Source organism: Borostomias antarcticus, assembly GCF_949987555.1.
Source record: "Borostomias antarcticus genome assembly, chromosome: 8".
In the NCBI taxonomy this organism is placed as follows: domain Eukaryota; kingdom Metazoa; phylum Chordata; class Actinopteri; order Stomiiformes; family Stomiidae; genus Borostomias; species Borostomias antarcticus.
This window is the reverse complement of record NC_140241.1, coordinates 20,352,963-20,364,715: the sequence shown is the minus strand read 5'-3', so window position 1 is coordinate 20,364,715 and position 11,753 is coordinate 20,352,963. Positions and strand designations below refer to the sequence as shown.

At 45.5% G+C, this 11,753-nt stretch overlaps 2 protein-coding genes across 4 annotated transcripts in view; one reads left to right on the top strand and one right to left on the bottom strand.

Moving 5' to 3' along the window:
* The window catches only part of ciz1a (cdkn1a interacting zinc finger protein 1a), a 15,718-nt gene extending 5,173 nt beyond the window's left edge, over positions 1 to 10,545 (top strand). The window contains exons 7-17 of one of the 3 annotated variants that reach the window (XM_084442117.1): positions 656 to 750; positions 1,456 to 1,556; positions 1,754 to 1,960; positions 2,443 to 2,573; positions 3,494 to 3,587; positions 4,190 to 4,303; positions 4,854 to 5,003; positions 5,110 to 5,188; positions 5,611 to 5,732; positions 6,759 to 7,054; positions 7,160 to 10,544. In XM_084442117.1, the coding sequence (XP_084298243.1) occupies positions 656 to 750; positions 1,456 to 1,556; positions 1,754 to 1,960; positions 2,443 to 2,573; positions 3,494 to 3,587; positions 4,190 to 4,303; positions 4,854 to 5,003; positions 5,110 to 5,188; positions 5,611 to 5,732; positions 6,759 to 7,054; positions 7,160 to 7,424 (1,654 nt within the window). In that variant the 3' untranslated portion in view covers positions 7,425 to 10,544. Of the gene's footprint in view, positions 1 to 655; positions 751 to 1,455; positions 1,557 to 1,753; positions 1,961 to 2,442; positions 2,574 to 3,493; positions 3,588 to 4,189; positions 4,304 to 4,853; positions 5,004 to 5,109; positions 5,189 to 5,610; positions 5,733 to 6,758 lie in introns of all 3 variants that reach the window. The other 2 variants (XM_084442115.1, XM_084442116.1) reach the window with 2 other exon arrangements.
* A 13-nt stretch (positions 10,546 to 10,558) lies between these two features.
* bbln (bublin coiled coil protein) lies at positions 10,559 to 11,580 on the bottom strand. The gene is made up of 2 exons (XM_084442118.1): positions 11,261 to 11,580; positions 10,559 to 10,807 (listed from the first exon to the last, which is right to left on the bottom strand). Exons 1-2 carry the CDS (start codon positions 11,337 to 11,339, stop codon positions 10,572 to 10,574), a joined length of 315 nt encoding a protein of 104 aa, XP_084298244.1. The 5' UTR covers positions 11,340 to 11,580; the 3' UTR covers positions 10,559 to 10,571.
* Positions 11,581 to 11,753: the final 173 nt, after the last annotated feature.

Genomic DNA, 11,753 nt, shown 5'->3' with positions numbered 1-11,753 from the left:
AAGGGACAATAAACAATAAACTAATGGAGACTGGGAGTGTGTAGAGTGGAATTAAAAATTGAAGGCAACATTCAACAAAAACATTTTATCGACAGGTATGAAACTGTCCTTGACCCTGTTTAGACTTGGTTTTAAAATGCTTTTTGGACGATCGGATTTAAAGTGGACAGCGCTAAATACAAGTGTAAACGGCCACCAAGACGTTTTGTGAAACGTTTCCTCAAACCACTTGCCGAGGTGGTCTTGGACGCATTTGACCACATATCTTTAGTAGTCTAAACGCTAATGTGTCCCCGACAAAGATGTAACAGGAAAACACGTCATCAATGCATCAATTTTTGCTTTTTCGACTTATCCTGCACTTTTTCAAGCTGCAAATGATTTGTCCTACAGTATAAATCGAAACACGATTCGACAACTCGAAGTCAAACCAACTGATTGATTTTTATTTACATGGAACAGCTGTGCGACACGCACGCAGGCAAGAGTGAGTGAGTTACTATACACAAACACAAGTGGTCAGCTGGACACATTTGGAGATGCACGGTAGACACAGGTGTAAACGATGATGTCTCGCAGTTCACTTGTGATCTGATCGTCCAAAATGCATTTTAAAAGCAAGTCTAACCAGGGTCCCTGTCTCTCCTCTCCTCAGGTCAGAGGAACCGGTGGAGGAGTCCACTGTGGAGACGGACGGGGTCTTGGGGGGTGTGGAGTACAAGAGTCCCCCGGAGGACGGCGAGCCTGGAGGTGACCTCTGACCTCCTTTTAGACGTCTTTCACTCATAGTATTCACCTTCTCACAGTATTCACCTTCTCACAGTATTCACATCTCCCCACATTAGAGAGACTCATCTACACCTCTCCACATTAGAGACTCATCTACATCTCTCCACATTAGAGAGACTCATCTACACCTCTCCACATTAGAGACTCATCTACATCTCTCCACATTAGAGAGACTCATCTACACCTCTCCACATTAGAGACTCATCTACATCTCCCCACATTAGAGAGACTCATCTACACCTCTCCACATTAGAGACTCATCTACATCTCTCCACATTAGAGACTCCTCTACATCTCTCCACATTAGAGACTCATCTACATCTCTCCACATTAGAGACTCATCTACATCTCTCCACATTAGAGACTCATCTACATCTCTCCACATTAGAGAGACTCATCTACACCTCTCCACATTAGAGACTCATCTACATCTCTCCACATTAGAGAGACTCATCTACATCTCTCCACATTAGAGAGACACATCTACACCCATTACCAAGTAAGCGAGAGACTAGTCCAAGGATAGACCTTCCAAGACCCTCAATCTCCAGCATAATAAAACACAATGTCCTTAATGCTCAGGGCTCTGCTGAGGTCATATCCTGTCTAGAGAAGCTGCCGTTTCTCAACCTCTCGCTGCGTGTTGATTTCCTCCTGCGTCACCAGACTGCATCATCCTGGAGGAGGAGGGGGTCAGCGCTGCGGAGGCAGAGGTCATGGAGGTCACAGAGGTCCCGGAGGCCCCGGAGGAGAGCAGAGCTGCCGAGGTGAGCGGGCAGGCCCGGCCACGCCCTCCCCAGGGGGCGGCTCACAGTCTCAGACGGAATTCTTTATTCTGTAAAGTCCGCTCTAAGGAAATGAACCCAGACCGTTTGCTTCACGCGCGTCGTGAAAGGCGGAGTGGTGGCGCGTATCACTTCAGCGCTGTTGTGTGTGTGCGTGCGTGTGTGTGCGTGTGCGTGAGCAGGTCCAGAGCGCAGAATCCACCCTGCCGGTCCCGGCCCAGCTGAGTGAGGAGAGCCGGTCGTTCGACCCGGTCCTGCAGGAGGAAGCGCCCGAGGTCTGGGGCGCCACGGGGGCGACACCGGGCCGGCAGGAGGACGGCGGGGGCGGGGAGGGGGCAAATAAATTCTACTGCTACATCTGCAGCATCACCTGCCACAACCAGCAGGTACGGTGGAACACTGTGTATGACACACTCACATGCACTCACACACACACACACACACACACACACACACACACAGCCTTAGAAGGTAGAGTGAAATGTGCTGCCCTAAGAATCAACTCGGAGCTTAGCTTAACGTCTCAGTGATCCATTAGTCAGCCTTGGCTGTTTCCTCTTGGCATCTGATGAACACCGCAAAGTAATGCGTCCACTCCAGACCAGACTAACCTGCTCTGCTTTTAGCTGTGTGAATACTTGGTTCAGTTATAGTGAGACATATTGCTCTGTAGACCACACACACACACACTGAGATGTACTCTCACTCCCTCCACGGGTGTCGCCAGGAACTTGATCATATATATCAATGAGCGACGGCTGGTTTTCTGGGCCCCATCCAAGCTTTGCCCCCCATGAATAATCTCCCTTGTACCCCCCTTAACGACGGCCTTGCCCCCTTAACGACGCCCCCCCCTCTCTCTCTCCAGAACTTCCAGAGCCACATGAACGGCCTGGGTCACCAGCAGAGGATGATGGAGATTCAGCACATGAGCAACGCTTGCCTGGTCAACCTGCTGCCCCGAGTCCAGGAGTCCCTACAGGGGGCGCGCAGAGACGGGTCAGTCCAGATAATCACATCAAATCAAACTTTATTTGTATAGCGCATTTCATACACAGAGGCAACACAATGCGCTTTACAGAGAGCAATGGGAGGGTGGGCATAGGACCCACCCCTACATATTCCAGAGGGACGACACAGCGGGAAGGAGCTAGTGATGGGGAGGCAGGGGGCCTTTCCAGGAGCCATAGGGTGGACCTTTGGCTGAGGACGGGGACGGGGACGGGGGGGTTCTCCAGGGCCTGCTACAGGGTGGGTGGGAGGGAGGAAGGAAGGAAGGAAGGAAGGAAGGAAGGAAGGAAGGAAGGAAGGAAGGAAGGAAGGAAGGAAGGAAGGAGCACACATACAGCTTTGCTATCGCGCCTCGTTGGAGATGTAATGGATACATTCAAATGAGTGTATTCTCTGCTCGAGACATTGTCCTAGGCCTGTCTTATAAGGTGAGCTTGGTCCCTGACCCCACTACCCCCAGGCCTAAACCATGCTTTATGGCAGGAGACCTCCCCAGGGGTCCCCTCCTCCCAGCTATCTCTGATCTCTGTAAATGTTCACTTCAGCTGTTGACCCTCAGACCTAGCCTACTCACTGATAATTGGCTAGTGAGGTATTTGCATATGCAGGTATGGTCACACCGACACTGTTTATAATGCTCTGTTTTGATGATAATCAGGGCTCTTGGTGGATTTTCCCTTCTCTGAGAGTCCGACTTTGCAAACTCGTAAACTATTTGGAATAAAAGTAACCAGCTTGGACTTGCAAAGATGAACCTTGGCATTCTCAACTATTTTTTTCTTAATTATTAGAATAAATCTATAATAATGTCTGACGTGTTTGCGTGCGTGTTTGCGTGCGTGTGTGTTTGCGCGCTCGCGCCTGTGTGTGTGTGTGTTTGCGCGCCCGTGTGTGTGTGCGTGTCACAGAGAGAAGAGACCAGGTCTGCAGCGTTGGTGTGCCGCCTGTCAAACCCACTTCACCAGTAACGTGATGGACCACCGCCGGACCAAGGAACACAAGGTAGAAACTGACCAATCAGAAAGTGCGTTGTTAGGTAACACCCAGGGAGTCTCTCCCTCTGTGGTCATTTTTAAGGGACGGCTCAAGACTCACCGGTTCAAGCAGGCTTTTAGACAGCCATAAATGACCGTTGCTTCTGTTTCTTTTGTTCCAATGTTGTGTCTGTTTTGTGACTCCATCTATTTTACCTATGAAGCACTGACTCTGTGCTGTGAAAAGTGCTATATAAATAAAGTTTTACATACTCACACTTGGTACTACATCCGACAGTTTTCATTGGAGTCTGCTGTGTTGAACTCTCAACCTTGTTAGTTCGCCATTGTTGATGACGTGTAAATGATGAGTTGGCCAATCAGATCCTAGCAACGTCATATCCGGGCCTAACCTTGAATATAAGACCGCGCAAAACGGGTCTTTAGTTCTTGGGTGAAACGCTGTTTTTGTGTTCTATTCAAGAACCCAGTTGCAACTGTATGTATTTTGGAATAAAGAACCAGTCTTTGAACGGTTGGCTTGAACCTCGGCAAAATGTTTTACTCTTGATTCATACTTTGATAGTTCCATCACATGTATCTATAACTCTGCCGGGTCTTCCTCCACAGCTTGCGTGTCAAACGGCCAGCCCTACGTGCACGGTGTGCAAGAGGCACTTCAGGACCACGCGCCTGTTTGTGGAGCACACGCAGTCCCAGGAGCACCGGCGCCGCGTGGACCAGGTGTGTGTCTGGTACCGGCGGGGGTCGCTGGCCATCTCACGGTTCCATTTCGATTCTTGGGGTCAAGGTTTTCGATTTTAAAATGGCGTTCGATTATCGATGTGATGGATGATCTTTTTCAGTGACTTTTCCAACATTTGACTACAGTAAACTATTAAATACGCTCCAAGCGCATAATTACTGCACCGCTGCGTGACCGCCGACAAACATACCAGTACATTTTGACAATGTAACTGTAACTTTAGTGAGAAAAAAAAAAACAGACTGAAAATCAAATTAAAATTGGATAAAATCTGAACATAAATGTATGGGGGGGGGAACTATTTTTCGAAGTTTGTGAATCAATTGATAATCGTGGAGAATCGAATCATGATTCATGATTCTTGATTTTTCCCACCACCTTGAGTGTTTGTGTTTCCCCAAATGGAGAGAAGATTTTTTTTGTATCCTGCGTCAAGTGAAAGTTATATACATCAAATAAGTTCTCCAGAGTTGTTAATCTTGCTTAAGGAATTTCCTCTTGCCTGATCGTCTCCTCGTTTCCCCGTAGCTCCGAGCGGAGGGCGGCCCCGAGGTCCTGGCCCAGCTGATGGCCCTGGAGGCAGAGGGCTGCTACGTGGACGAGGGAGAGGAGGAGTGCAGCGCTGAGGGAGAGGAGGGGGAGAGGGAAGATGGCGGACAGGGCAGCTCTCTTGGACAGGTTGGGCCACTGTCTGCACGCACGCACACACACACACACACACACTTTCTATCCCTCTTTGTCTCTGGTTCTGTGATTGTCACTCTCTCTGTCCTCCTGTCCGTAGGAGGGCAGCCCAGGCCATGTGGAGGTGACCCTGGAGGACATGGCTGACGATGAGGAATATGACCCAGACACCGTGTACGGTGAGTGGGCTTCTCACCCACCGGGCTTCTCACCCACCGGGCGTCTCACCCCTCTAACCCTCTAACCCTAACCCACTGACTCCACAGTTCTGCTCATCTTCTTTGATAAGCAGCATTTGTCTGAGTCTGAATTGTCTTATGCTTTTTATTAAATCATATAATTATTCATTCATACCCTGCACTGTAACTTTTATTCCTGTATTTTATTTTTCCTGCATTTTGTTTTAAATGTCCTTTTTTGCATTTCATTTTATATGACCTTTTATGTGTTTCTTGCACTTTGTCTTGATGCTTTTAATGTCTCATGTAAAGCACTTGGAATTGCTTTGTTGCTGAAATGTGTTGTAGAAATAGACTAGACTTGCCTTGCCTTATTGAGTCCGAGTTGGGGACATCATGTCCTGTGGTGTGTCCTCTCTCAGGGTCCAGCTTCGTGGGCCCGGTGGCCGGGTTCCTCTGCCGTCTCTGTCAGCAGTTCTACCACTTTGAGTCCTCAGCCCGACACTCCCACTGCAAGTCCCTCAAGCACTTTGAGAACCTCAAGGTTGGTCTCTCCAGGGTTCCACTTAAACGCTTTAGAACAAAGGGAGACGCTCGAAACGTTCAAGAATAAGCAGCAGGTCAACTCTCTACTAGGGATGTAACAATAACCGCTATGATAAACCGTGATAAAATACGATTACATTTATCGTGATAAAATCATCAGTAAAACAGTGTTTGAGTTCTGCACTTTGAAAAACTCACTGTAAATACTATCCAGTAGGGCTGCACAATTAATCGTGAATTAATCGAAATCGTGATTATGACCTCCGCAATTAACTAATCGCAAAAGGCCGCAATTAATGTGATTAAAAATTTTGCTTTGAATTGAGTGTGCTAGGACTACACGGACGAATCACAGGCGCTTATGCTGTCTGACCAATCACATGCGTTCCCGCTAAGCACGCTGTGTGTAGCAATTTCACTGAGAAGACTGATAGCAGTAGGTCAAGACCAGTGTCACAAGAGTACCCGCAGCCGTGAGTAGTGAAAAAATTAGCGAAAATGAGGTCACTGAGTTAGTAGCAAGAAAGGGATCTACGTCCGTGATTTGGGAGCATTTTGGTTATTATATATTATATATTAAATATTAATCACAATTATTAATCGCAATTACCATTTTGGAGCAAATGATCGCAATATTTATATTTTGTTATAATCATGCAGCCCTACTATCCAGCATTAACCAAAGCGAGCAACAGTCTCCAAGACACATTATTTTAATGTTTATGCAAACAAAAACTGCATAGTGCTGCTAATTATTTGTGGTTTTCAGTCAGTTTCATGATTTCAGCGTCTATCAGTAGTTTTTGAACATTTTCAGCACATTTTAACAATACCACGATAATACTGATAACCGTGATAATTTTGGTCACTATAATCATGATGTGAAATGTTTGTACCGTTGCATCTCTACTCTACACTTTAGCCTGTAAAACGCTGGGAATGTATTGCACCTCGCCTTGTGTATCTGCCATGGCGTCACATCTGTGGGCTCAGTGTGGCGTCTCTGTCCTCTCCCTCCATACAGAAGTACAGAGCCTTGCACAGCCAGAAGGACGCAGCGCCCCTCACAGACGGCAACTGCGAGGAGCAGCTCCAGCCGGTGATGGAGACCAGCCTGGATGGCCTGGGTGGAGCTAGCAACCCCACCGGTTCGGGTTCGAACAGCCTCTCCGGTGACGAGCTACTCCAACACAGCAGCTCCCTGGAGTCTGAGGTCAAAGGGCATGACCTCAGCAACCCTGACTTGCTGCAGCCCACAATCAATATCACCAGACTGGCATCGTCATCCGCTCCCCACCCCAGGGTGGAGGACAAAATAAAGTACCTATCTGTCTATTTATCTAACCAGTCATCATTCATCTCAACACAAGGGGACCTCGCCTCATTTAGCACCAGCAACCTTGACCCTAACCTCCCTACCTTCAGCAGCTCCGAGGACCCAGAGGAGAGTGCTCTGCTCCAGGGGAGCCCGGACCAGCAGAGCCCCGCGGGGCCGGAGGCCGAGGAGGAAGAGCTCGCCTTAAACCCATCCTCGGTTCTAGAAGAGGCCGCCTCAAACCCCGCCTCGGTCACGGGAGAGGTGGAGGAAGAGGAGGAGGAGGCCCCTGCCGTAGCAGAAGAGAAGAGCAGCAGTGGTAAGGCTAAAGCAGCTCCCAAACGGAGGTCTGGGAGAGCCACGCGGCGACGCTGAGGGAAAGAGGGAGAGAAGAGACGGAAGGAAAGAACGAACGAAAGTAAGAAATAGGGAGGAAGAAAGATATGATTATCAGTACAATCGCTAACGTAGGACAGGGTACAGTATGTAAGCTTGGGACAAGGTGTCACACTCTGCTCTCAGAAGTGAATGCCCTGGCTCCACCAAATTGTTGGTATTTTTTGATAACGTATTGTGGGATTTCTGGCAGGCATTGAGTGGAACATCGCTGAAGTAGAGAACAAAGGAAACTAATTACTAATGGGTTACTGTCATGAAGTGTTAAAAGAATAATGTGAAAAGGAAGGTCCATTTCAGCTCAACAACATGATTGCTAATTAGTGAAATCCAAATAACTAACATAATACAGTGTAGTTGACCAGCTTAGGAGGGAATGGGATTTGCTAAAGTCAAGGTGTTTTACACATTGCTAATGCTAAAAACACAGCTCAAGCTTATAGTGAGATTTTAGAATGTAGCAATTCTGCTGAATTTTAGCAAGCGACTTATGGCCTACCGGAGAACGTTCTGTGAGCTTTAAAAAAAAGAAGAAAAAAAAGTGTAAAAAAGAAGAAAAAAAAGTGATACTTTTGCTTGAATGTTTGCTTGAACTGATCCTAGTTTTGTTGAAGTGCTAAATTGTCCTTGACATTTTTGTTTTTTGTCTTTGTCTATTTTTAACATAAAGTCGCTGAATCTCTAAATATTTCTTTGGCTTTGATAGCAGACAAGGCATAGAGGGTGGAGGGTGTTTTAAAGGGAAAAAGGCCCAAAGTTTGTTTTGCTCAGAGCTGAGCTGCTGCTTTTCCCCGATCACTGTATTATCGAAGACATTCTATCTCACTCGCAAAGAACTGTCTTCTGACATGGAACTCATTGGTCTATAGTCTGTTTCTGGGGGAATTTAACCGTTACTGAGACCAATGAACTTTCATTAAAACTGTAGGCTAAGGATCAAATAAGCCTACTGCTTTTTGTTATAACTGGAAGGATTGTCCACCAGGTAGCCAAGTACCTCTTCTGCTATGCTGAGAAGCTGGTGCTTGTAGCAAGCTTTAGAATGTAACCTAGCTGCTGTTTTTGGATTTCATCATGTTATCTTTAATAATTGTCCCCTTACACTGGATCATGAAAGTGCAACCTGTCACTTTTATTTCCGGGTAGGTTCCGTTAGGTAGGCTACCTCGAAGATGCTTAGCTAGGGGGAAACAAGGCAACCGTTATCCCAGCCTACACATTCTCTGAGACCCACCCCTCTGTTGACCAACAATGCCAGGCCAGGTGTTCATGACGGAAATTAAAGTTACCAACAGCACCTTTAAAACATGTTCCACAAGACCACAAAACTGTCCTTTAGCATATTAATTTGAGCAAAAGCATTGGCCTAGCTAGAACAGATCATGTTTGATCATAGTTTGATCTCAACAGGGGCAAAATGTTTATGCAAAGTTCAGTGTTTTCCTCACAGCTGGGAACATTACCTACCGCCAATCAATGGCTGTATTTTGCCATGTCACTCCTTATTAGTTTCATTTCACACTTCCTGGACTACAGGCTATGGACTAGCTTAAAGATGCTTGCACAAACATGACTTTGTACTGTATATGAGGTGTGAATAGTTGTGCTCATTTTCCCGACACTTGCTTTGTCATTTCTATTTTTGGTTCGTCATACAAACAGTATGTGCACCAATACACTGGACTAAAAAAATAATTATGTTCATTGAGTAGAATCGTCTCTACTGTAAAGCATTGCAGTTGTGTAGCTTTGCTACCTTAGCTACATCGATTTCACCAGTGTACCAATGTGTTATGGGAAATGAAGTGTCTTCTCTCTAGTTGTAGTCAGTTGTAGCAGACTAGCAGCTAACAGGACCGATAACCAGCAGCTTTTTTCTTGAGGAGCACCAGTAAACATTAGCTTGAACAATTCACCATCACCAGACTCTTCATGAAGCATCACGAGTGAGTGCGTCACTTCCTCCATGACTGGGGGGCATCGAATTATAAAGTCCAAATATAGTCGGTTATTAAATGGCCAGTTTAAATTCACTTGTACAGGGTCTGGAGATGTTAAGGCATATGATCCAAGGTCATTTGGTATGGTGGTCCTCTCTGCTGTCCAGCTCTGTACTTAATACATTTGTGCAAAGACAGAGCTAGATAGAAACACATTTGAAACAAAGCTGTATGTTTCTTAATGTATTTTTATTCAGTAAATGACAGATGAACAAACAAGTGATGTTTTTTTAGCAGCTGGAAGTTTCATGTATTTTTGGATGTTTGTTTTCTGTATTGGGGTCATTTTAATTTATAATAAAATATTTGACAATTGCCACGCACTGATTATTCATAATTGCATTTTTCACTGTTTAAGATTGACCTTTAACATCATTATACTACTACTTTTAGGGACGGAAAAATACATGGGGAACATCGGCCTACAGAAGAACAACAAATAGCATAATTTATTACTGAACATGACTGAAAAGACAACCACACACGATTCAAAATACTGCATTATCACTCATTACACATTTTTGATAGATTGTCTTGCCTGTCAAAGGGTAAAGCATAAGCACTAACACTTGACCATAAGGTGTTGAGCACATTGGTGCATTGTTTGATCAACCAATTAAACGTGTCACTTCAGCCCACAGAAGGACAGAACTTATGAGAGTTAAGACACTCGTCAACATTTTGCTCACTGTGCACTTCATCGCTGGAACCATATTGAGATGCCGACAGTGTGTGGGGGGGGGGGGGGATGTGTAAGCCACACCACACTTAAAGATGCAGTATGTAGCTTCTGCACTAAGACCTAGCCACAAGGAAACATTCTGTCTGCCAAGTTAGTCAGTCAGCTTTGACCTGACATAAAATTATATTGTAATTGCTGTAGCAGAACTAAACAGCAGACTACAACGATGCAATTTTCACAGAGGAGCTCAATCACCTATCCCTCTCGATCACAGCAATATTTAAATGTTTAAATCTTACATACTGCAGCTTTAAGGAAAAGTTTGTACAGATGGGTGGAATGTTGCTGAGGATTCTCTAAAGGAAAGTGCTCCAGTCTGTACATTATAACTCCAATCCATTAGTTGTGGAGTGTGGTTATGAGAAGTCCATCTTTGTCCCCTCGTCACTCCGACTCCCCTTCCCTCTCTCCGTCGGGGGTCGACGAGTCGTCCTTTTCTGGGAGAAGCTGCTCCTCCCCTGGGGGCGCGGAAGCGTTCAGCTGGGCTCTGAACTCTTGGCGTGCTTGCCAGTTGGACTCCAGCAGTTCGTGCAGTTTGTCATTTAGAGAGTCATTGCGTTCCTCCAGGTCGTCCAGGCAGGAGTTGATCTGATCCAGCATTGAGTTGATGGCTGCATACTCTTCCAAGAAAGAATGAGAGGAAAGTGCAGGGATTTGTTAATTCATTTGAAGGGCCCTATGGCCTCACTTGTCAATGGGAGCTTGACCTAGTGGATACAGTACAGTTGACTAATATAGGCCTAATAAGTGTGAATGAATGATCAATGATGCACTGCATCTTGGGTATGCAGTCACGCATACATATTGTGATGCTTAAGCTGAATGATGCACAATAACTTTGACAGGAACACAAAACATACAAAATATAATTAAACATACAAAATATAAAATAAAATTAACAAGCTAGGCAACTGGTTAAAGATATATATATATATATATATATATGATCCTAGCAAAATAGCTCAGGTTTGATACTTGAGTCACACGGACCATTGAAGGTCAATGCAACAGTGAGGAAGCTATATTCTCACAGATGTCACTGCATGACATGGAAGCACTGGCTAGAAGTTTACCTTCTTCGCTGAATTCGTCGTCATCATCGATGACGCCATCGTCCATTGAAATGTTGGGATCTCCATTTGGCCCAGACATTGTTTAGGTTTTGATTCGCGCAAACTCAATTCAATGACAGATGTGATAAATAGCTAGCTAGCTCGGATTAGCTAGGCGCACTCTAGTCCGAATTGTTACAGCCGAGGTTAAGACTAAAGTTATTCATCAATCAGACTATCTATACTACCTAGATACCAAAGAAATCATCAGGGCTACAACTAAATGGAGAGCCAGGGGAATAATTTTGTCAGCGTTAAATGTTATTTTGCTGCTAGCCTCTGCCGCTGTCAGCTGCTGTCAGCTGACAATCTGGGGTCCTTAGCACAGTGACACTGATAGGCTTCCCAGGCAGATGCCTAAATGCAATGGCCGCAAAATATTCATATTTTCAGGGATAAAATATAATTGCGATAACAAATAATGGTTGTATGTAACAATATGAATCCACATTTC